The sequence below is a fragment of the Acanthochromis polyacanthus genome, chromosome 23 (assembly GCF_021347895.1).
Source record: "Acanthochromis polyacanthus isolate Apoly-LR-REF ecotype Palm Island chromosome 23, KAUST_Apoly_ChrSc, whole genome shotgun sequence".
Taxonomy (NCBI): domain Eukaryota; kingdom Metazoa; phylum Chordata; class Actinopteri; family Pomacentridae; genus Acanthochromis; species Acanthochromis polyacanthus.
Genome location: NC_067135.1, coordinates 16,387,874 through 16,414,518, shown reverse-complemented (window position 1 = coordinate 16,414,518; position 26,645 = coordinate 16,387,874). Strand labels below are relative to the sequence as shown.

Genomic DNA, 26,645 nt, shown 5'->3' with positions numbered 1-26,645 from the left:
ACGACAGCAAAAGTGAATACACCTGTGATCCCTGACACACTTGCATTAAGCCTGTGATCACTAAAAATAAGTTAGGACAACACACTGCTGTTCAAAGATTTCGGGTCACTTAAAAAGGCTCTTATTTGTGAAAGAAAAGCAGTTTATTCCAATGAAGATAGCATTAAATGAATTAGAAATACAGTCTCAACATTGTTAATGTGGTAAATGACTATTCTAGCTGGAAACGGCTGATTTTTAATGGAATATCTCCATGGGGGTACAGAGGAACATTTCCAGCAACCATCACTCCTGTGTTCTAATGCTATATTGTGTTAGCTAACGGTGTTGAAAGGCTAACTGATAATTAGAAAACCCTTGTGCAATTATGTTAGCACATGAACAAAAGTGTGAGTCTTCATTAAACTCGTGAAATAGTCTGGGTGACCACAAACTTTTGAATGGTAGCATCTATGCCCTCCATGGTTATAACATGACCTTAACGTTCTCAGTTTTGTGTTTATGGGATGGATCTATCTGCATGTCTACATCATGACACCACAAACATTGCACTACTTGCGCGATCTAGCTCTTGAAAAACAGACGGGCAAAGACTTTGCACTTGGCACAGTTGTTATTAATGGAAATGAGAGTTTCTATGACAACTTGGGCAGTGTGAAGGACGCTGCATAACGGCAACCTTAATGGATGCTACCCAAGAAATAAACGCTTGCTTGCTCTCTGACTCAAAACTGGATGAAATTTTGCTAAAGAGCGGCGGACAAGCCTGATGAATGTTAGTATTGCATTCTTAAGTCGTATGAGACCAAGTAAAATTTGTTCCACTCAAATGGGATCCAGCATATTTGGTGGGAAGCTATCCAGGACTGCCATAGTGAATACACTGTCCTGACAATGAAGAAAAGAGGTGTGGTGATATGGGGCTACATGGCATATATAGTGTGAAAGACAAATATATACTTTTCTTAAATGGAAATTGCAGTGGTTATCCACAAGGATTTACTAATCTGTATCTGTTTATTAAGGACCAATGTCAAACATAAATTCAATAAATAATTCCACATATTAGGACACCAATACCCGCCCAAAAAACACTCAATAGGATTTAAGCTAAAAGATACTCAACTGTTGTTTTTTAGCTGCTCTTAAACAGTCTTAAATGTGAGCAGTGGCAAAATATTCTGTGAAAATGTTTCCTCATTGCTGAGAAAACCTAGTCCAGGCTGTATTTCTTACCCAGTGTATTTACTGTTGCAAAACACTCGTAAATATATTCTAATGCCTTGCAGTAGTGATTTTCTCTGGCTGTGCCACCTGACTCTGAGCACAAATTAGTGGCAGAAAGGTCATATAATGTACATTAATATGCCTTTTGGGTCTTGACACAACTTGTGATTATACATGGCATCATCCTGAATGCTTTATAATACTCACAAAATGTGTTTGTGCCCAAATGGCTCATGTAATTGGTAAATCTTTGAGGAATATTGCTACAGAGGCTTTGTGAGTTCAGGAAGTTAGAGCTTTGCATCACTCTAACAATTAAAGATTTAAAAAAAAAAATTCATTATTTACTGTAACCTGAATCTTTCCCTGCATTATTGGAAACACGGGGTGCACCTTTGTTTTTGGGCAATATAACAGTCACGCTTCACATTCACGAAGGAGCCTGGCGATTTTCTTTGTCGCAAAACTGACACATGAATTAAATATTTTCCCTCGACCATTTTCAGCGCTACCACAGTACTTCGGTATTAACGGCCACAGTTTTTAGAGTCTATTAAATCTCACTCTCCCCAGTCATGCATACTACCCTCACCCCATTCCCAATCATTTAGAAAGCCCATAAGACGCTTGTTATTCATACAGGAAAGCATACAGTTATACTGGGCTTTGCAAAAGTTCTGTTACACTCGGTTTCATGATCTTTAGAGACGTTTACATGTCGGAGTGAAAAATTCCATTAAATTAACGGAAAGTTCTACCTTATAGGCAGGTGTCCTTAATACAAATTTTGTTCTCCGGTGAAGTTGTATCAAGATGGAAGTCAAAAGAGTTGAGATTTCTGCTCTCCTTTGTGCTGAACATCAGCCGGATAACCGTCCACAGAGTCGCGGAGAGGCTAAAGAATGGTGAAGATCTTTCAGGTCTTCACCATTCTTGAAAGATCACTGAAAGATCTTCACCATTCTTGAGCCTCTCCGCGACTCTGTGGACGGTCATCCGGCTGATGTTCAGCTGCTTGGCTCTGTCAGACCTGTTGTGGCCAGCATGAAGGAGAGCAGATATCTCAACTCTTTTGACTTCCAGCTTGATAAAACTTCACCGGAGAAAAAAATTGTATTAAGGACACCTGCGTATAAGGTAGAACTTTCAGTTTATTTAATGGAATTTTTCACTCCGACATGTAAACGTCTCTAAAGATCATGAAACCGTGTAACAGAACTTTTGCAAAGCCCGGTATATTCTTTTTTTATAAAGTCAGTGCCATACACTCACTCAAACTCGGCAGCCTTTTGCTCTTGCAGTGATCACGCAGCAAAGGAGGTTAGAGGTCTTGCTCAAGGGCACACTGTCAGTGGAGTCGTAGATCCCGCTGCTATATGAACACGCATTTGTAATAGATGATGAAACCTGATGGCATAAATCCCGAGCATCCCAGCAGTGACACAGGTGGTTTTATCACGTATTTTATCACACATGACCCAACAGCAGCAGAGATGGGGGCCGTTAAATCAAAGAAAGGAACTGAAGCCTGCATAGTAGAACTGTGGGATTAATAAAGAGGACAGGAGCATGGCTGCTGACATTAGGGTGACATTGCGCACATAAACATCTGTTTTGCTTTGTCAAGACAGCCTGCTCCCTGGGGTTCCTGCTACTTAGCGTCACCGAATCTGTGTGGATTTGTTGCGTGTGTGTGTTGCATTACCGCACAAGCAAGAGTAGATTTGTATGCGTGTTGTTGATGTGCAAAGGGGTGTAGCTGTGGCTTCCTCACACGCACATATATTTTCTCCTTGAGGGTAGAAAGCAGCAGGCGAGGGTTTCCGTGGAAGGTCCAGACACACGGCCTCTCGTGGGATCCACACTTCAGCCCCCAACCCCCGCGCTGCTCTCTTCATCCCATTGGGTGCAACGAGAGAGGGAGAGACAGGAAGTAAACAAGGTGGCCACAGGGATTGTGCAGCACACACTTAGGCCGTGAGTGTGTCTTCGAGAAAGAGAACGCAGAGTCAGAGCTGGGTGTTGCTGGGATTTTGGAGTTGTGTGTTTTTCTCTAATCCAGCCACCTCACCATAGGGGTGAATTTAAGTTCACGGCGCATCAAATTAGCATGTGGCGCACATATTTCCGGTACATGCTCGTCTTGCAACCCCAATGCATCAATCAAAAAACAGCCAGCTGATCTGTCATCGTCACACACCGGCGTCTTTTGATGTAGCCCACGCAAATACTCATATTCTTCTCATGCACGGCTTCTAACCTAAATACTTCGACAAACAAGCCGCCACGTTCACAGAGCATCAAATTTATGCAAATGAGTAAATAGAACATGCATGCATACATGCCTGAGTGATAACATTTTCTTTCTTTTTACTCGCAACTTTGCAACGTCTTACCACAATGAGATATGGGGGATAATTATGTAAAACCATGCATGCAAAATGTGCATATAAGGAACCCCATCTACCATAAAACATCAAAGACTAAGTGCCATCCTTGTCAGAATAATGCATGTGTAAATAGGTATTTTATATACATCACACGAGTATTTTGTTTGCTAGTTTTGACTATATAGCAGGCATGCATGAAAGGGAAAAAAAAGAAGCAAGCAAGAGGACAATCTCCCAGGAGAATTGGCGCACAGATCTCATTTTCTTCCACCGACCGTCATTCTGTGAATTGTATTAGCCTGCATGGATAGCCAAATCCATTGATCTTGGCAGAAGCTGAAATTAGCTAATTAATTAGTGCAGAAGGAGGGGTGAGCAGAGGGAGCGCTTGATGCAAAAGTCTTCCACAAAACAAAGACCCATCCTTAAGTCACTCCCATACCAGCGGCTATTTCAGGTTCAGCCTCGGCTCTGTGCTTTATGTAAATATTACCTCAAATGAATAATTCATGCACGAGTGTCACGGGCAGTGTTACTTTGGTATGCAAACGAGATATGTAAATAGACAGCAGCAGGTTGGACCAGCGGTAGGTTTAAGAGATCACTGTGGGATCAATAGTTGAATGGCTCGGAGTGAATTCATTTGCTAATGTATCTACATATGTCCATGTCAGATGCTGTATATCTGAGCGGAAATACAGTGTGGACTGGAAGGGAGCTCGAAAAAAGGACGGCTTTCGATGCAAATGTGTCTAGAGATGTGGTGACACGATGATTTAGAATCATTCAGTACTGATACAAGGCCATTACTGAATTATTTCTAGGAAAATATTTGTTGTTTTAAAGAAAAAAAACAAGTCCTTTCCTCACTAACAAACAAATCGTAGTCTTCTCTTTCTGCTATTTAAAGATAAATGATGCACAACCGCAGGGTCAGCTTTTCACAATTAAAGCCCCTAATAGTCCTCCTACACAGCTGTTTGCTTTTTTTTTATATCTCATTTATCAGTTACTGTGTGCAAGCAAAAACAAAATTGCACCTCATTTGTATTTGGGTTGCAGTAGAAATGAAAGATGCATATCTCATCTGTGCAGGTACAACCGTATGAGTAGCTGGATAGCAATTTATTTATTTATTTAGTTAGTTTTGAAATCATTTGGCTGAGCTGATCCTTTACGCCAGAAATCCAGGATTATGCACAAAGGCTACAAATTCTTTTTGCTGCTACTTACTCTACAGTTTATTACAAATTGGATTTTTTTTTTTTTTGGGACACATTTTTCTCATTTTTGACTGCAATATGAAATCATGTACGACTATTAAACCGGCACAACCATGGATAGAAGTTGAGAGAACTCACAAATGTCTCCGGTGCTGGTATGACACAATTTAATGCCATAAATCATCAAAAAAAAAAAAAAGAAAGTTGAAATTACTTGATTATTTCTTTCACAAAATGAATGGTAAAGCTTCAAATTGACTTTCCAGTAATTGAGGTTGCATGAGTGTTGCCAATCCTAGAAAAATAAGGTGATTCTGCAAACACTGGGTATTTTATTTTTTCATTTTTTTACTATCTGGTCTGTGGAAAAACAGCCTGTAGCTCAGCCCATTTGAGCCTAAAAATCCCTGAATTTTTGTCATGTGACAGTTGGTTGCGGCTCAGTCAGTCTTGGCTTTTTGCTTGTGCTGATGATGAAAGAATTTTTTTTTTTTTTTTGCAGAATGTGCTTCAAGCAGACGATGTATTTTTGGCGAATTTTGAAATGATTTTTGGCTTAGATTTGATTAATTTTCCTGCCTGGACTGTACGTCGCATATCACACGTTAACAGACTGTTAGAGAGTTTATAATCTGCCATTTTTTTCAGTTTTTACAGTTTCTTGATCTAACAAATAGTATAATTTTGGTGATTTTTTTTTTTTTTTTTAAAAAGTAACCACCTTTCGAAAATGTCAGGAGCTTTGGGGTTTGGAGGGTTAATGCTATGACTCATAACACCCATTGTCATCTACCCAAGAGCACGATTTATTAACCATTCAGGAGCCTTCGATAATATTGCACATTCCTCTTGAGCAGATTCACAGGCTGTCAGGAAATTTTAAATAGCCAGATTTCTTTGTCTGAGCATTTTTAAGGAACGCACAATTCCATTTGCTGAAAAAGTTATATAATTAAACTGAAAGCTCGGCAGCAACTCCAAAACAGGCCTTATGGGGAGACTGATTAATGTGCTTCTATTACTGGAAGATTATTTGGTGCATTTTTGATGTTTGGCACACAGCTACATAATAATAATAATAAAAAATAGGCAGCTCTGTGTGGCCTTTGGGAGCGGCGCTTTCTCTATACCTCTCATTTCCACAATCCTTTTGCCTACTTGGTGATTCCTTTTGGTTTAACAGTAATGAGAAGTGCAGCAGAGTGGCAGAGCTAGCAGGGCACAGTGGGATGGAAATGGCTCGGTGTCTATCAAAGTGTCAAAATGGAATATAGCTGTGCTGCACTCTGGCCTCGAGCCACAGGGTGAGTCAGGGATTCACACACACACACATGCACACCTCCACTTACTCTGTGAGGTCAATGCAATCACTGCTGAGTCAACCCCTATATTCGCTATCTGGCGTCAAAGTGTGTCTTACACAGAGAGAGATATGCAGACCGAAAGACAGCAGAAATTGGCAAAGGGTTAATTCTTGAGCTACAGGGCTCTGAAGACACACAAGGGGAGCGCACTTGCATGTGTGTGTTCTGGCCCTCACACACAGCTGCTCCGTACATTATACATTTATCCACATGGGAAATAATGAGATCACTGAGATCATTCTCTTAGAAAAAAGAAATCCATTGCATTTTCATGGCTGGTGCCCTGCGCATGTTAACAGCATGAGGCGAGGAGTAAAACCAACTCTCCCTCCACGCGGCGCTCTCTCTTTCTTTCCCTCTTCTTCTCTTCTCTCGCTTTCCCTCTGGCTTTTCTTATTGCGAAAATTAGAGCATGTGTCGAAAATGCACGAGGAGCTCACAGACAGGCAATAGGGGGAACGAGGGAAAGAGCGAGAACGGATGTGAACTTGGTGCCACCGGTTCAACAGTGCGGTTGGTCTTAAGCCATGTAGTCTGGCACATTATTGTCAGACTTAAGGAGAAGCTAACTGCTGCCAAACAGATAAACACTTGCTACCGTGGTGGTGAAGGTGAAACATTTCCACTGGAGAACAGGCACAACTGAAACTGTGTGAATTGGAAAAGAAAAATCCGCTGCTGTACACGTGGAAAAGAGCAAGATTTGACTCTCGCGGCCGAAGTGTAAGCAGCGAAACATTATCACCAGGGCTAGTTTTGAATGAAATCACCCCACGATTCGTACGTCAGAGATGATCTTCATTACATCGTCTGATATAAGTGAGAATTTCTATGTGGTGGCCTTTCACCAGACTAGTATCTGATCAATCTGAAAGTGTGAGATTTCTATGCATGTATGAATAATAATATTCTCCGAGTAAAGGTCTTGTTCTTGTTCTGATTGTTCACACAAATGATTACGTGCGACTCTTCACACGATAACGCACAAAAATAATTACACAAGAGAACGACTTAGAGAGACAAAATCTTGTTTTATTGTTCCATAATATGGACGAACTTTAATGTGCAGAGCTACGCCTACGATTTTCATCCAAATAGGAAGAATTTATCAAAGCATTTATTAGTGCGCTAGTTGTTCGAGCTGCTACAGCTCCAGAGCTGCCTCCCACAAAAGCTGCAGTAATTTACAGGCCTCATATGCCTACAGTGGGTCTCACAGGTGCAGATCGATACTGAGGATTTGGCCAAATTCTGACATTTCTGGCTTTAAAATATTGACTTTCCAGCCCATGTGTGGATTCTGTCAACTGTATGACTCTATTGATGGGGATCACTCTGACAGAGTCTTCAACTGACTTACAGGTACATTCACCGTTGTCTCTTTTGTCTGGGAAGAAATACACAAACACACCACTTTATTAAGTACACTTTGCTAACACTAGTCCTGCAGTACACAAAGAAGTGATGCTTCTGTTATTTAGCCTTCCCTCGTCGATATAAATGGAGCAGACAAAATGATCGAAACACCATGAACTAAAGCCTCAAAGGTTGAATTAACGCCTTTCAAAAAATGGGGTGTACTTTAATTATTCACTATGAATCGAAATTATTCATGTTCAAAAGGCAAGTAAAATAAAACAAGATTCAAGTTTGCCCTCAGCTACCATAAAAGTTAAAGGTAAGTGGTGGAATATTCAACCGAGCTTTCAAAAAAATTACATTCCTGTGCAACTAACCTGCATTTTCAATTGCATTTCAAGGAAAACAATACATCAGAAATAGAATAATAAATGTAGTCAGAAACATTTTCGCTTTCAAAGAGCCAAAAAGTTTACTGTAGTAGGATGGAAGCACGGTGGTGGCATTATGGTACATGTCCAAAGAAGCGTTGTTAGCAATGAGGGGTTGCAACGTGATTCATGCTGGAAACCTCTGATTTGTGTAATATAGTTGACTTTAACTTTATTATGTAAATTAGATGTGATTAAAATGGAGTTTTTCATACAAAGGGTGAGAAAATGTGTTGCAGCAATGTTCAATATGACAAAAAAAAATGTGTTTATGCAAGTGAACATATTCCCAAAAATAAAATTACCAGCTTGTGAATGTACAAAATATGGGCCCTTTAATATTTTCGAGGTTATACAGAGTATAAATTACATTGAATTTGCTTTAAATTATAGTACATTGAACCTGTTATTAAAAAAAGACATCAAAGCCTGTAATACAAAAACAGGGAAAAACGGCCAAAAAAGATTTACAGCATATTAATGCGTGCAGAATACTTTTTTTTTTTAAATCAATCATTTCAGTGTGACATTCCAGGGTGAAATACTGTTCAGCGCTTCTCTATTCAGGTTTGCCCCTTTAGATTGGAGACTGTACTTAACCTCAAATTAAGATTTTAATTATGTTTTATACAAACAAAAAGCTGTCACAAGGACTAGTCTTTAACTAAAAGCACTTTAACTCGGCGTATTAAGCGACATAATAAAGAGATGAAGGCTTTACTCTTTTTGTTATGCTCTGTTCTTTTGACTCCAAGTTTGGGTTAATTTGTGTAGACTAGAACAATATACACTGCCTGTCCAAAAACACAAACAAAAAAAGTCACCACTTGGATTTAACTAACAAACAAGAACCTTCCACTGGATATTTCCTTCAGTGATGAATATGTTTCAGCTTTTAACAACTAATTTGCCTAACCCTAGCTGATGCAGTGAGGAGCTACTCATTTTTCAAACAACCATGACTTTAATCTGTAGCAGAAGGGCATATTTTTGACCTGCATTAAGCAACGAAAACAAGTAAGCAGATTGCTGAAACTACTAAAATCGAGTTAAGAACCATCAAACGGACTATTAAAACCTGAAGGATACCGAGGAATAAATGTGGTCGGAACAAACTCTTAGATGATCATAGGAAATCAACAGTAGAACTCATGGCTATGTTTGATAGTGAAAGTAGATTCAAGTTTCAAAATATTTATTGTACCCTTAGGTAAATTCAGTTTACAGTGAGTGAGTTCTCTCGTATTGTGACGCACCTAAAAAATCAACACAAGGCAAGACAAAGTGACGACAGTGCTACGGCTAAAAGAACAAAGAAGATGGCCCCAAAGTGAAAGCAAGATAAATTAAAAACATAGTAAAAATAAATACATAAATAAATAAAAATGGCTAAAAATATGTCAGACCAAGCAAGATAAAAATGTGCCATCCATGAGACTTGTAGCGTCTCGTTTTACAGGCGGGTACCCTGAACCTCCGACCTGATGGGAGCAGCTGAAATTCACCGTTAAGAGGGTGGGAGTCATCTCTTACAACAGAGTTAGCTATCCGCTGTAACTGTTTGGTATACAGGGATTCTGGGTGAAGCTGACACTCTCCAATCAGCTTGCTGGACCATTTCACGATTTGGTTTAAACAGTTTTAGTTTTTTGAGGACACGTTTCCAAACCATTAAACAAGACAAAAAGATGAGACTGATTCGATAAAAGCACGATAAAACAGGATCAACATAGCCCTGTCAATGTTAGAAAAGGACAGTTTTCTCAGACAAAACAGGCGCTGGCGTCCTTTTTTTTATACACCACTTGACAGTTTGCTTCAAAGTTCAGTTCGTTCTCGATGATCGTTCCAAGATATTTGTATGTGTTGACACATTCCACTATCTGACCCTTTAAAACTGTGGCCTCTCGATTGGGAGCCCTGTTTTTCCGAAAGTCGATGATCATGTCTTTTGTTTGGAGATGTTCATCTCGAGGAAAGATTTACTGCACCACTCCAGAAAATCATCAACAACTGGGCCATGGTTCGTCTCAAGTAAGAGTATTTCCACATGCACAGTGCAAAGGAACTCAAAGGATTGGGGCTAAACTGCTGTGTAACTCTAAGAAAACCACTGATCAGTGAGGCTAAATGAGATAAAAGGCTTCAATTTGTTATGTAGCATAAAGATTGAACTCTTAAGCAATGAAAGGAGGTCATGTGGTCTGATGAGTCCAGAATTACCCTGTTCCAAAGTGATGGTGCATCAGGGTAAGAAGCGCGGCGGATGAAGTGATGCACCCATCATGGCTAATGCCTACAAGTCTGTGGGGGTTAGGGCTATGATCTGGGGTTGGTCAGGTTCAGCAACGTTATGTTCCCAAAGAATGAGGTCAGCTGACGACTTGAATATAATGAATGACCAGGTCTTTCCATCAATGGAGTTTTTCTTCCCTGATGACAATCCCACTATTCATGGGTCTCACATTGAGAATGAGTGGATCAGGGAGCATGAGACTTCATTTTCACACATGGATTGACCTCCACAGAGTCCAGACCTCAGGTTCATTGAGAATCTTTGGGATGTGCTGGAGAAAACTTTGCGCAGTGGTCTGACTCTTCCATCATCAGTATAAGATCTTGGTAGAAAATTCATTTAACTCTAGACAGAAATAAATGCTGAGACATTGCAGAAGAGTAATTACAAGGTTTTTGTCTTCGAGTGCAAATTATGGAATTTGGGCTTTTATGAGTTTTCTTTTCCAAAACTTCCAGAAGTACTTTCAAGTGAGACTCTGACTGTAGTAAATATATGTGTTCATCATTTGTCAATGCTTATTTTTTGAGAACATAAAGTCTGCACGTAAGGCGTCAGGGGGGCGTTGGGTGTTGGATAGTCAATCAACTAGTCACCTTTTTCTCAATCCCTTTCCCCCACAGTCTGCTGCCATCTATTTGTCATTTCTCTGCCTCCTCCAGCTCTGTCTCCCCTTTTCTTCTCACCCGCTCACTTTCTCTTATGTAAGTAGTTCTCATTAATCACAGCCTGGCTCCAACTACTAAGACCTGTATGGATTTTTGTCAAATTGCTTCTGCCACATAAATCTAGCACATATAAATTTGTGCGCATTCAACTCACAACTGATGTGTGATTAATGGGCGCGAGTACATTTGCCTGTTCCACTGCAGTTTTTTTGGCCGCACAACAAGTCGCGTTCATACCTCATCTTTGGTGGGGGCATCACGTGAACGGCTATTCCGCGGCTGCGGGTCATTGTGGGAAATTTATCATGTGACAGCAGGGGTCGTGGGGAGTCTTGTGGATAATAACCGGAGACCTACAGACACTCTAAAGATATCACTCATACCTCCTCTCTGTCACTCCAGCTCCTGTTTTTTTTCCATGTCCTAGTTTGCAGGGGAGAACTGAAAGGGATATGAGTAAAAAGATCTGTCTGGATTCTGTTCACGGGCGATGTTTTATTCGGAGAATGATGTGCCATATATTGGTACCACACACAGATTTCAGGGACTTGGTTGGGGTTGGAGGTGGGCGTATAAAGCCCTCAACCTGGACTCCAAGATTCTGTGTCTGTCGTTAGGTTTGGGAAACAAAAGCACTTTGGCTAGTGAAACACCATGGCTTTTGGTTCAATATTAAGAAATTTAATAAGCACTTGGTCTCTTGTGTGTCAGCTTTAATAATGCTGCAGCCGAGTTCTTTCTAATCGAAAAAACACCCAGTAATGCTGCAGTTTATATGAGAAAATATTGTGTTGCAAGAGCTGACATTTTGGCAGAAAAATGTGAAAAACAAATGTATTTTCTTGAAGACTAGGTTGATTTGTGTTTCTGCAAAGTTTATAGATGCAGGAATTTAAGGTAAAAGTGATACGAATTTATGACTGTGGCAGTTTTTGTTTTATCAGTCATTTAATATCGACCATCTTTTCCTAACATGGCTAACCTAATATTTCTTATAATTGAGATATTATATGGATATAACACTTAAACCTTAGATACACAACTGATGTGTTTTTACGTCATTTTTGTCATTTTGGTTTCAGAAATTTTTGAGGAATTTTGCCCACACAAGAATGATTTCATGTTTGAAATATGTTTCTTTTTCACTTTATGACAGATTTTGAACAATTTGATCATCAAAAAAGAAGAATATTACGCAAAGCAGCAATAGAAGAATGTCAACAATAATTTGTTGACATTTTACTACTTTTCCTCCAAATTTGAGCACTGCATCACCTCTTGTATGTTATCTTTCTTATGCTTTCTTTAAAAGTATAAAAGGTAATGTAAAAATTTCAATGGAATGGTGTCAAAAACATGTTTTTTGAGGAATACCTGGTGTATGAAATGGTAAAAACTTTTCATTACAGAGATATTGCAAGAAAACGACGGCCTCACCAGGTCATTTTTGACCCACTTATGCATTTAAGGGTTAAACCTGGAGTATTTCTTTCCACATTGAGACAATGACTCTAACTAACAAACGCTTCTGCTTATGATTGTAATCTGTCGTCTGAATGCCGAGTTTCTTTTGTTATCTGGAGCTGTAGAAACTTTTCTTGGAATCATCCTTTGTCGTACTTCTTATTGTAGCCTACTCCATCTCCATCACTATGGTGGCTCCTTTTTGCTCTCCAACCATTGCTGGGTAACATAGAATTACTGTTGTGCCAGCTCAGGAATGTCGCCACGGACCTTTGATTTAAAACTCTGGTATTCTGCAAAATACAAAGAAATTTCCTTGGCACTGATAGGCCTAATCAGCTTTGTATAAATCGTCTGGCAAGGATTTGGATGTAACAGACATACATTCATATGTAAAAGTCCCGTACTCTAGCTTTAAAGCTGCAGTGGGCAGAAATCCTGAAAAGCCATGAAAAAGAATACTAGAATTTGAAAATAGACAACCCTCCTCTGCACTTCCCCTCCTCGCTGTCCTAATCCACTCCTACCAGATGAGCATGGATGAAAGTGTTCAAACCAAGAGTAAATGTTGGCTTGTGGCTTCACGCAGGATGTGAACGCTACACTCTTGAGTGGAAGTCTAACCTAATGCACTTCTACAGCCGCCTCTTATTCTAGAATCCAGATCTGCTCTGGGTGAAAACACTTCATTTTTTTGCATTTCTGTTCCTTTCAGACCACTAGAATCACAATAAACAGAGAAATGAGTATGAATTTTTGCAAAGTGATGCCCCAAAATAATAATAAAAACTGCCTACCTCAGTTTTAACGCAGAATTCTTCTGCTTCAAGATAATTGATATGATACAAGGAACAATTGATTAAATTGTTGGGGTGTTGCCAAGTCCCATCAATTCCCACTGCCCGCTACATTTAAAAAAAAAAAAATAGTCCCACCATTGCAATACAAATTTCATCAATGAAAAAAATAATACCAAAAAAAGGAGATTTCAATTTCATTTACAGTTAGTTTAATTCAAGATTCAGTTTGGTAATCGGAGGTGGGACAAAAGAAAAACTGCATTTTACGGGGAACTCCAGTATTTTAAAACATTCTTTTTTTCCAGTTTTTTTTTTAGATTTGGTCTCAGGACAAGTACATTTACTCAACAAATGCTTGTTTTAGTAGCCTAGCTGCGCTCAACCCATGCTCTGAAGACGCAAGGGTCTAGGCACGCTCGACAGGGAGGGAGGCAGACTAAAAGGTTGTCTATCAAATTACTCTGCAGCAAGTAGGTATACAACCAATCAGCGTAACGAATAGGCTCCGAGAGCACCGGAAATCAGAGGATGCGGTAGTTCGGTGAAGCCTTATTTATACAGTCAATGGGTGAAGCTCAAGTATATTACAGACATGTTAACAGAAAGATTATTCAGAGTCGGTGCTAATGGAGCTCAACGACTGTTGTCGTTTTTGTTGTCGACCCTGGCAGAGAATTAAATTCGTTGCCGTGGGTTGTCTAGCACAGCTAGGCTAGTTGTTTCTGTCAGAATCGTCGCGCCTCTGTCGTCACTTAGTTACGCCCGCCATCTGACTCTACACTTCATGGTGATTGGTCCGGCCAGTTTTAGGAGAATCCAACCTCGAGCCTTATGGAGGGTAACTAGACCCACCCTGGCAGAGAATTAAATTCATTGCCGTGGGTTGTCTAGCGCGGCTAGGCTATTGTTTTAGTATTTTGTACGTGGATTTTTTTGAAATTTGACTGGATAAATGTCCTCCAGTTCTGGAATGACTCATATGTTACTTTACATTTTCAGATTTTTAGTAAATTAACTCCAGGAATTACTACTATCTTGCAATACGATTAGGATGCTTCTGTGACTGTATGACAATGCAGAGTTGTACAACATGTCCACAAGCATCTGATACTTTTACCACTTGCAGCAACAAACTGTTTCGTAGCTATCGCCAGCAATTATATCTGACATCGCCCTGCTATTATCCCGACGTGCAAAGTTGCAAACATTTTCCTGCACATGAAAGGTGCAGCCATGCACTGACCTCCCACACAGGTTGCACAGTGAGCGTACGAAGCCTAACCGAGGCGTAGGTGAAGCCTCGATATTTATCGGGCCTCCGCCTGAATCAAAGGTCCACTCTGCAGTGGTGTCGTGTTCAACCAGCCTATGAGGAGAGATAGCGCGGGACCGACAGGCAGATAAAACTGCAGGCACAGGAGGATAAGAAGGGGAGCAGCCTTCGTACACTACAGGGCAATAGGAAGATAGAGGGAATATCAAAGGTACTGCTCCCCAAGCTCAAATATGTAAAGCTAATTAATGAAATCATTGATCACTTCTCCCACATCAAACATGAGGTATGCCATTTTAATATAAATTCCAATCCCATTTATGCTCACTGGTGCGAAATAACGACTTAAAATCACATCAGCGAGGGGAATTCAACCATAAACCTTAGAGAAAGCTATTTGATATCCACAATTTATGACTTTTTTATTGTCTTTAAATTTTATTTTTCTCGCGCAACCACAGGAAATGGCATCTGAGGAATAGCAGTTAGGGCTTTGTTAAATTGATTTCTATTTCATATTTATTTTATGAATGCACAGAGGGGTTGAGGGCTAACTTTTTTATGTGTTGTGGATGGAACAAATAAACAAGTTCATAAGGAAACTCCTGCAATAACTTTGATTTAATTGTGATCACATAAATTCTCTCAGCATTTATTTTGCCGGCAATCACACCCCCGAGGCTGATGTCATTACAGTTAATTTTATTGCTTTCACAGTGGAGATGGACACACATGCAGTGAGCGCTTCACCCTGCGATCACACTTAATCTGCTAAAGTTGATGTTTTTGGATAGAAATGCATTCATCTGAGCGAATTTCTGGTAGATGATGTGCTCTGCTGTAATATGGAGTGCTGTGGGCTCGTTTTCATTGCCTCGGCTGTGGTTTCAGCCAGCAACAGATTATGAGACAGTGGGCCACATCGCACCCAACTGCAGTCAGTTCGCATCTTGTTCTGCAGTGTTTAAGTTACCTTTAGACTCTCAGTTTCAAATGAACTTCAATGTTTTGCTCATTCTAAAGATGAAAAGAGGCTGCTTAATTATTTCCAAAGCTTTCCATTCCAGCTGATCGACCCCCTTCTCTACAAAAACGTATACGAAACAGGAAAAACATTGAGAGAGCACAGTACTCTGCCAAGGCTGCTCAGTCGTCGTATTATTTCCCACGGATGAAATCGTGAAAAATCTGTGGCAGAATTCATGGCAAAATAGAATGTGACCATTTAATATAAATGTATCCAGAAACAAAATGACCTTGTGGTGACCCCAGGCGTGTGTTATGCATCTGTACATTATGTACGGATACCGAATCTTGTGACTTAATCGACATAATATTTTAAATATTTATTTTTGCAGGGAACGTGCGTCCCACAACATGCATGCAACCCTGTTAGCAAAACATTTGTAGCATGATAGAAGAAGCAGTGAATGACATGATACGCGGGAATTAACATCATCAAACAGTTTTCCAAAGGAATGGGTTGAGCAAAGCTATGCCTTCTCCTCTGTTTCTCATATTTTTATAACATTGTCAGCCTTGACTGAATGTTTCTTTCTACCTCATGAAACACTGTGATGCACATTTTCAGAATAAGGCAAATTCTTTTTACTTTTTTCTTTATGTTTGTCATTTTGGTCAGCAGTAACAGCTAGCTTAACAGCTATCTGAGAAAAACCTAACATTAGCATGCATTAGCAACCCTGTTATTGTAATTGGAGTAGGGTTAGCAAACAACAAAGTATATAACAATAATGGTACCATTGATAGTTTGTTACCTATTATTGATGACTATGTAGAAGAAAACTGCAAAAGGAAATTTAGACAATGTTAGTGTTTACATGTTTGTTTTTACACACAAGCTCATTCTAGTATCCTACATTCAAGCATATATTTGCACTATTTGAACTGTTCTAACTTTGCTTAGTGTTTGCCTCTTTGAATCATTTTTATTTTTTGCATTATATTTCAAAATGTATCTTATATTTTTATCTCAGGGCCTATTTTGTGTGCAGTGTTTATTTAATGTCTGCTGTTGCACCAAGATAGAGTAAGGTCATTTTGGTACTTGGTACATTTTGAAGAATTGACAACAAAGCTGACTTAAATAATTCTGCATTACATTGTACGTTATACATATTTGCAGGAGAACTGCATTCACACTTACCTCAGTGGAATTTTTACATGATTCTTATTGGTTGTTGTAATCACATGAGGTTGCTGGACATGAGTGAGGTGTTAAAGTTATCCATCTCCATTGTGCTGTTTTTTGCTTAGAAAAGTAATGCAACAAACACACATTAAACCTACACAGTATTACAGTATAATACTAGATTTGATGAGGCCTGTCCCACAATTAGCAAGATTTGCTTTCAAAAATGAACATGAGGTCAGAAGTTTTTGAGCATTTTATTTATTCATTTATTTATTTGTTGACTTGTAAATAAAATCATGATTGAATTGGTTTGTTTCAACCATAAAACATTATTTTAAAAATCTCCCGTTATGACCTTTTGCATAAACGCCCTTATGATATTATGACCTTGAAACTCAATGTTTCTTTTCAGAGGCTTTGTTTCTGTCTTTGCTACGAAGAGCATCATCTTTTACTGTATTATTCTTGATTGATAATCATTTATAGTGTTTTTAAGGAGGATTGTCTACAGAAAAACAAAATGCAGAGGATTTAAGAGAGTTTTTTTTTTCTCCATCTCTGATTAGTGCTGCCAATCTTCCTCACAAGTTGCATTGACCCCCAACTGATTCCACCAAGAAGGTGGGACATGCTTTAGTGTTGTCTGAGAAGCTAAACAAAAAGCCTGCAAGTCATTGTTTGTGAAGATTCGACGCTGTAAACACATGCGCCTTAATGGCGGAAGCAGATGAGCATTTAATATTTTGATCAATTCAGATTTTCTCTCATTGTCATGGCATTTTAGTGAATCGAAATGAACTGATGAAAATGAGGACTTTGAAAAGCGGTGCACCCAATCTGCACTCTTAAAAATGAACTACAGTTGTGTATTTTTCGGAAAAAATAAAAATGCCAACATGGATTTTTAAGTTAATTAAATATTAATAATTTCTACACAGAATTTGTGACTTTATTAAAGCTTAGTTTGGTGGTATTTCATGCCTTTATTTGATTGTGACAGTAGATATAAGAAGGAAACGGAGTTATGGGGAGTAGAGGAATATCATTCTACAGAGGGGATTGGCACCCATAGGTGGTATGTAGCCTCACTAATCTGGTGATGGCTACTGGTGCCTCTTGCTATCCAGTGGTGTCAGTGCAGCCAGTGATTTTTGCCCAGTGCCTCTAATTCTTATTTATGGTATTCATAGTATTCATTCACTGTTTTATTCATTAAAAAATCTCACAACAATTCATTGGTATGCATTGCCTAAACATTAATTACATTCAGATTCATTCTAATTTGTCTTAATTTCCCCCTCTCTCAACAGAAAAATTAATAATACCCGCTGATTATTCCACGGCAGGCAATTCAAAATTCTTCAGAGAGAACAAGAAAATGAGCGAGACCATTTGCATATCAACATGATTCAATCCTAGTATTTCTTAGAAGTGGCATCTTTTGAAGACAAACAGGCTCAAATAATAATTGTCACACTTTTGAATTTCCAGTCCAAATCGAACATAAACAAAACTTCCCAGCTTTGTAGGGGGAAGTTTTTACTCCAGTTAGTAATGTGGAGAGTGATATGGAACAACACCAGAGTGTGTCGTGTTCCTATAGCATGTCCTCTAATACTGGGGTGACAGTTGAGGCGAAAACTTTCTCCAAATAATCGAACTTTGGAGATGTAATTTTACTGCACATTGTAGTATTCTATTAAGATGCCATTAGTGGTTAGAGGGTGTTGGAGAGGCTGCAGCATGCTGTTAATCAGAGCGTAGGGAATGGATTAGAATGGATCTCTAATTACCTAGACTGTAATCGCCTCATACATCAGCGCAGATGCAAGATATTAACAAACTATATATATAAATATACAGACATGCACACATGTCAACAAGTGCACGTAAACATGTATGTGATGTAAGTGTGTCTGTTGTACTTATATGATCATGTCCTGAGTATACAATAGATTCAGTTCTTAGTGGTAATTATTACAACAACTGGATCATTCCTCAAAACACTTTGTAATCAGCTCTTCAAGGATTTAATTATTACTTAAAGCTGCACTAATACATCTTTTTAATGTTGCAATTGGATCAAATTATCATATGCAATGTAATTGGTGTTGCTTATAGGGTCAAATCCCCATTAAATAATCATCTTATCCTGTGTTTAATCTCAGATATACAGTTGCAGACAAAAGTTCCCTCAAACTTGTAAAGACCATGTATATCCTGACAGTCTTCAGTTTCCAATGACTCCTGTAACTCTCAATTTACTATGATGGATTCAATCAAACACATACATTTTTGTCACAGAGAAATGTTTTGTCTCTCAGAGGTTTATTAAAGGATTTCTGGAAATATGCTAAAATTTTCTGGGAAAAACCTCCACAGACAGTAATGCTAATATTTGGTTAAATGTCCTTTGGCTATTTTCACCTCAACTAGGTGCTTTTGGCTGCCATCCACATGCTTCTGGTTCTATCTTTGACTTGTTCTTGACAGAATTGGTGCAGTTAAGCTAAATTTGTTGGCTTTCTGACACATACTTACTTTCATTTCTTCAGCACAGTCTGCAGGTTTATGAGGAGGTTTAAGTTCAGTCTGAAACCTCAATTCTAGCCTGATTTAATCATTTCTTTACTACTTTTGATATGTATTTTGAGGTTAAAGGCCTCATCTTCTCCAAACATATTTGTGGTCATTGTGGCCACATAGCTTAAATTTTTTTGCTTCATTTGACCACAGAACTCTACTCCAGAAAGCTTTTCTTTGTCCATGGGATCAGCAGCAAACTTCAGTAAAGCCTTAAAGTGTGTCTTCTAGAGGAAGGGCTTCCTTCTTGCATGACAGCCTCTCACTTGACTATGGACACTGACACCTGTGTTCCAGCAGCTTCTTCTTCATTCTAGGCATGCTTGGTAATTCTGCTGGGTAATTCTTGGCCATCCTGACCAACTGTCTCTCAACAGCAGGTGATAGTTTGTGTTTTCTTAATGATCATGGCAGTGACACAACTGTGCCATGCACTTTATAGTTCCAGTGATTTTTGGATGTGCAGCTGCTTTGACATGGCTCCAAGTGACTTTCCTGACTTGTACAAGTCAATGATTTGCTTTTTCAGCTTTTGGAATCCCTGGCTAAGTCTAATGAGTGGATCAAATGGGCCCTACTTAAATTGGCTCAGGGGAGTCACCAGCTGTAGTCAATTGTAATCACTCACAAGATGTTAAGAGGTCACGCCGCAAAGAAAATTTGAGTAACCCAGCTCTTTCCATCACCAATGCTGATAAGTCAGGTTGCTGGTGTTTTTGACCCAGCAGCTGTTGTCTTCATTCCATGGATCTATAATAAACCTATCAAAGAATCAACACTGCCATGAAATGCATGGTCTTTACCAACTTATGTAAACTTTTGTTCGCAACTGAATACAAATCTTGTAAATGTCATTCAGGTCTATGTTTTTGTTGACCTGTCCACATATTCCATTCAGATTCACCTTGTTTTCAGTCACAGTTGGCTGCTAGCTAAAAGCTCCAATGAATCCACTACACGCCACCTGCCTAGAGGCTGTCTTGTGAATATAATGAAGCATTTATAGCTAAAATGTCTCACATTTTTCACAAATTGTGGGAGAGGTAGTGGAAACCAAAGCAGAGATTAAAACAGTGATATTGGACTTAAATTTAGCAGGTGGACAGAAACATGACTTCAAATGAATGCTAATGTTGCTCTGTGTTGGCTATGTGTAAACAAGCAACTGTTTGCTAACGCATTAGCCATGACTACCTGGCCAGGTGATGATTTGTGTGCCCTCTAGTAACCAAAAGGACATTTAATGAAACTTTAAATAATAGTAATATGAAACAAATTAGCATATTTAATCTTGAATATTTAGTGGTTTGGATAACATAAGCAGATTAATGCTGCGTGCATCTGGAATAGAGTGCTTCCATAATGAGCACTTTTATTATAGTGACTGTCCTGTTAATGCTCAGTGAAATGACTGCTCATTAACAACAGTGGCTTTTTAAAAAAAGCAAAGAGTTAGAGAAGTTTGCATTAATTAGATAAGAGCATTATAGTACTATGGTGATGCTGTGTGAGCAATTAAATGGTTTTAAATGGTTTTTTTTTTCCTTCAAAAAGCAAACATGAAACCAAACAGACTGGAAAGACACTTGTTGTTTTACCATGTTATATTTTAATTTCTGCAGAGACAAAAATGACAAGCAATTTATTTACACAAACCTGTACAAAAGCAAATTAAATTATGTAAAATATCTCATAAATAGAAGTGGACTTGCGTTCAATACACTTTGCCATGTTCAGCTAAGCTGCGTGCATAGTGACTCATATTAAACGATGATAAATTTGTTCCTCAATTTCTATATCAACATCCAAGTCGCAGGACAAATAGTAATGGTTAATATTACAAATCTCATTACACACTGTGAATGCTATACGAATAGAGGAGAGCACAAACTGAGCACATACCTCAGGCATCAACAAGATACAGACATTTTGATGGGAGGTGTTAAGTATCTCATGTTTTTTTTGTCCAATGTTAAGAAGAGAATTCCAATATAAAAACACCAGATCATCATCCAGATTTCTGTAGCCGTTATCTCGGTGAATATCAGAGGAAAAAAAAAAAACAAGCAACTGTGTGTATCACTACTCAAAAATGATGTAGTATAGATTGCACTCAGTGTAGTTGCCGGTGCATGGCAACTTCTCTTTCATTTCTTCTTCTTTTTTGTCAGAGGTTCGCTCCACGGAGTCTTTGTTTTCGCTTTATCTGATCTTGAAATTCAAAGCATCACCTCGCAACATCACAGCAAACCCCGCACCGCGTTTATTTGTACGACAGGGTTTCATCATCTACTGATATGCATATACTGTAAATCTGTGTGTATGAGTGTTGTGTTGCACAGCACATCCTGAGGTGTGTGTTCTGTCAGCTACTCTCCCTTGCAGCTTCCCCCCCCCCCCACTTTCACTCCTCCTAGTAAACCATCACATTAGCATTTTTATCTCTAGGCTCCCTCAACTCTGAGCAGTCAAATGTCTTCAAGCATTTTTTTCTTTCTTTTTCCCGCCCTCTATCTTTCCAAGCTTCTATATTCAGTCCTAGAGCTTGTTTCATGCACAAAGAAGGTTACTTGACCTCTGATGTCACACATGTACATGAGTGGAACACGACAAAAAAATCCATTATATCATTATTATTTCTACCAACAAGCAACTTTTTGAATGTACCTGTACTCATTCGGTTATGCACTAAGCTAGGAATGGATACTTCAACAAGATAATTGAACCCAATGAACAATAGCCATTTAAGCATTAGACCTACAGGCTAACTGACATTTGACTGGTCGTCCTCCGAAAAGCCTTTTGACATCATGGGATTTCATCTAAGATATGCAAATGTATTTCAGTCCTTAAATGCCACCCCATCTACTTTTTGTAAGCATGTCAACAGAATTGTTTATGCACCATTCCAAACCAACATTTAATCATACCAATTGGTATAAAAAGGCACAATTGCATATTTGCATTCACTCTAGTATTTTTTTTTTTAGGTTTTTTTTTCTTTTTTCAGAAGCACTCTAAATATACAAAGTGGCACCAGATAAAGAAAAAAGTAAAACACATAGTACATTGTCATGATCATTTCCACGGTTTTTGACTGTTACTGTGTCACTAATCAAGGTATGAGATCAAAAAGTAAAATACAAGATGAAGATTTTAAAAAAGTCCTTATGAGGTAAAGTTGCTGTAAAAGAAACATACGAAAGATTCGGGTTTGTGTTGTGATTTTGGAGACAAGAGAGAATTTTAGGATGAAAAAATATATGAAAAAAAACAACAGTATGGTCTTTATCGATGTACTAAGTTGTACTACATGGCAAATGTCTTAAGTATAACAAAAGCAAGCAACAAGATGGATTTCCATGTTTACAGGGTAACATTTTTTTTGTACATTTTGTTTTACAGTTTTTTTCTTCTTCCTTCTCAGTAAGTGAAGTTAAGTTCCCATTAAACGTGCAGTAAAAAGTAAATATTTATGTATACAGTTGATAAGTATAGGAGCACTTTCTTTCAAACAACGAGTAGTACTTACAGACTATAGATTGCCGGAATGCAGAAAAAGCAGCTCCGGTCAAACCAAAGGGGTTTTGCTAACATAGAAAAAGTTCCATTGCATCTGATATTCTTTTGCTTTATTACAGTCATGAGATTTTGCGCCTCTGTAGCTGCAAAAAAAAAAGAAAGGAAAAAAATCACTGTAGACAGGGAGGCACAACATCTCAACATTATTATGTGTCTGTGTGTTCGTGGTCGTAAAGCATCAGCTCTGAGGATGTAATGGATGTTTTGTTGAGACATCACATTCTTATCGCTCCAGCTCAATCCTTCATTAAAAGGTCTTCACGTAATGTGTACTTAAAGCAAAGTTCTCCCGCAAAGCTATTTTTTTCTGTGTGTGAAAGGGGGACTGCTTCATCCTGTTCGCGAAGCTTTGGTTTCACTTTGACACCAATTTTCTCTGCTTGTAATCCCAGAACGTCCGGGCATCTGCTCATTCAGACGTTGCTTTTGGATTGTTCTCCATTGAGCAGATTCTTACATTCATGCTCAAAGATGCCATCGCCATGTACTATGGAAAGCAACATCTACTCGTGCTAAAAGGACTCTTTGACAGCCGCATGTGGGTTAACGTCACCTTGAAGGCTTGAGAGGAAGTGAAAAAGAAGTTGATGCTTGTTGGTCACATGTACATTATGATATTTATTGCTCAGTCCTATCACGCAACAACAAAAAAGGAAATAACAGTAAAAAGCTGTCCTTGCAGCTGTTTTAGGACCAACTTGGCCATGTTTATGCCCTCCTAATCCTATTATCGGTGTACATCTACAGGGGCCTGTACAAAAATACCATATACTGCATATCTGGCCCATACACATACAATTTCAATTGCACCTCGATAATTTTAATCTCATGCCACACATTGTGACACACACCCAGGATGTTCAGTTAGTATAGCAGCACCACTGGTCTCAGTTAAATGAACCTGCTTTTCTGCTTCTGCATGTGTGTGTGTCTGCGTGTGTGTTTGAGAAAAACAGGGCAAGTATTACAACTTGGTAAAAACAGTAGCATCCCACCAAGGTGATCCGAAAATGTACAACCGAGGACTCGCATGCTTTTCCAGCCAATGCTTTTATACGACGTGGTTCTAAGATCTTGCATTTCTTAGGAGGGATTTGGTCTCAATCTCGCCAATTAAAGACAAAGAACGAGAGACTGAGGAAAGGTCGCGAGACAGAAGGGAATGAGAGCAGTTAGCACTGTTGCTATGGTCCAATGTTTATGTACAATGAGTGACACCTGTGAAGTGTGTGTGCACCGGTAGATTAGTCAGTCATCGTAAGTTCATCAAAGTCTACCAATGCAGTTGTAGTCTAACCAAAGTGTTGTTGCAGCAAATTCCATTGGCTCCCATTTCCGTCCATTTCCGAGGACTGAGTATTTAAAGCTTAGTCTTTCCCGTCCTTGTAAGATTTTAATGCGATCAACAAATGTTCTGCAACTTTAATCGCCAACAGTAAAGATGACAGAAGCCATGGTCAGTATGATGCCATGGGACCGTTGTCCAAGATATTTCTCCAACCACAGAACATCGTGGCCAGACAGTTGCACTGTTCGGAGATAATAAAAAAAAGGCATATCCAGACGCACTTCAAAGTCAAAATAGTCTACATGTACAGCTTTGTTTCTAGAAAAGAAAAAAATAACGAGAAAGAAATGATCTGATTTGTACAGTGTCATCTTCAGGGAATGGGGCCTTGAATGAGAACAGGGGGGAAATGCATGCATGTATATGTAAAATGAGTTGGTTACTGTACAGATTGACTGTCAGGCAGCAGACTGTGTCCCAAGAGCCCGACTCGCCAGTAGAACAGCCTCACTGAAAGTCCAATCGGCAACAGTTCTTCCTCCTCCTCCTTTCTTCCAGGTCATGGCCGGAATTAGCACTTTAAAAATGGTACTATGTTTATAATATCCACTTGGATTTTTCATTAAGGAGTGTTGTCAAAAGTCTTTGGAGAAAGTTTAGTCCTACCTTGCGCAGAACAAGGGTGGCTAAAAAGCTTCTAGAGCTGTAATGGTGGTGGGTAAGCAACTATGCTTAGTGTTGTATTTAGATGCCTCGTGGTGGGGCATATTATGTGCGTCTCACCCTCCCAGCTCACAGATACACCTCCCGTCGTGTCAGAGTACCACAGGATGTGGGCTTGTACTCCCCAGTGGGTGCAAGGGGAATCTCCTCAGTGGGGTGGCCCAGCGCCTCCTCCCCGCCTCCTGGTGAGCCGTAGGAAGGCGAGCCGAAGGCTTCATAGGAGGAGGAGGAGGAGGCCATCTTCTTGTTGAGCAAGTTGCGATTGCGGTCGCCCATCATGTGAGCAGCGGTGGGGTCTCCGTTGGCCATGGCGGCCATGGCGAGGGTCTCTTGGCTGCCGGGCTGCTCGGCGCTGCTGCTGCCGCTGCCATTGCCGCTCATGAAAGTGGAAAGCTTTGGTTGTTGAGGGGTGGTGGTTGACTTGGATGGCCGTCGCTCGGGCGACGTGCGCACAGGCATCCAGCAGGAGTCCGAGTGGCCGTACTCGTCACATTCCCGGGTGCACTTGCCAGTCATGGCTACGTCAGGCAAGGGCCGAGAGTCTAGAGGAAGCAGAGAAGAGAAAAATGTAAATGATGCTGTTTGTTTTACTAAAGTGGGATATTTAATGAGAAACTGGCAATGGTAATGATAAACTCTCCTGCCACTAAGTGTTTGTTGTGGTTTGTGTCACATGATTTGGCTAATATGAATTCCTTCATTAGATGCGTGAATCTGTATTCTCTCCCTAAAGAGGTCATCACCGCTTCTGAATGTTAATGGAGAAGGTAGAAAACAACAAAAACTGGTCACGATGGTTACCAGGCACCTATTCCCACTGCTAGTAAAGTTCAGTTGCTTTTTTTAATCGCCAGTGAATATAAGAAAGCTTCTACGGCTAAAATTGCATTTGTTTTCATGCAGAACCCATACCACATGACAGAAACGGTAACAAAAAAACAACAATGAAAAGAAGACTCCACTGGCTACGACAACAGCCTCAAACTAAAAAACAGTGGTGTGAATCAGAGTTGAAATAATGTCATGCTTCAAAAAACGCGCTTGTGCTGATAGGGGAAGGGAAAGGACGAGGGCGGGGAGGAGGGCAGCCATGGAAGGAGAGGGGAAAGAGGTCAGTTTGTGTTTTTCAGTTTGCCCTCATCTAAAATTTAAGATGCACAATTTGGCCTGTGCTGCATGTGTGTGTGAGTATGTTTGTGAGATGGGAGCGCAAACAACACCCTGTTTTCGTATTTTGGTGATTGACAGACGGCAATCACATTCTTATCTAAGTAGCTTAATAGCTTTGCGTGGCTCAAGCGCTCTGATATCCTCTTAAATCCACTAATAGGGGTCTTAACCAATTACCTAGCTCGGCGCTGGCCTCAGATTAACTGCGTCTACTGTATTATTGTAGAAAGCAAATTATGTGCTTACAATGCTACATCAGGACAACAGGTTAGACAGATACCCTACTGTCAATGACTGCTGTCAGACAGTGCAATATGTGAAAGATAATTAACCCAAATACAAACCAAAGCTGATGGATTGTTTCAATATAAGACCAAAACTGTAAAAAAAAATAATAAAGGGAAGGAATTCTGCTCCGCAGCCCGAATGCTTAAACATTACACAGTGCCAGAGTTAACACAAGTGCAAGTGTCATATAGATGCTATGTTAGATGTATTTTTATTCATGACCTGATGCAAAGTATGAAAAACTAAAATCAAGCAAAAGCGAGGAGGGTGAGTGCAAACCAAGCCAAGCATGCCTTTGCCCATAGTAGTAACAAAAAAAAAGAGTTTGGACCATGGCTTACTTTTAATGCTCTTTTTCTCC

General features: G+C 39.5%; 1 protein-coding gene across 4 annotated transcripts in view; it reads right to left on the bottom strand.

The window, feature by feature from the left end:
* Window positions 1-20,819: 20,819 nt before the first annotated feature.
* The window catches only part of pcdh7b (protocadherin 7b), a 111,002-nt gene continuing 105,176 nt past the window's right edge, over window positions 20,820-26,645 (bottom strand). For 3 of the 4 annotated variants that reach the window (XM_022191400.2, XM_022191397.2, XM_022191398.2), the window contains 2 exons: window positions 26,626-26,644; window positions 20,820-25,368 (listed from right to left, as the gene is read on the bottom strand). In XM_022191400.2, coding sequence (XP_022047092.2) covers window positions 24,896-25,368; window positions 26,626-26,644 — 492 coding nt within the window. In that variant the 3' untranslated portion in view covers window positions 20,820-24,895. The remainder of the gene's footprint in view (window positions 25,369-26,625; window position 26,645) is intronic. The other variant, XM_022191401.2, reaches the window with a different exon arrangement.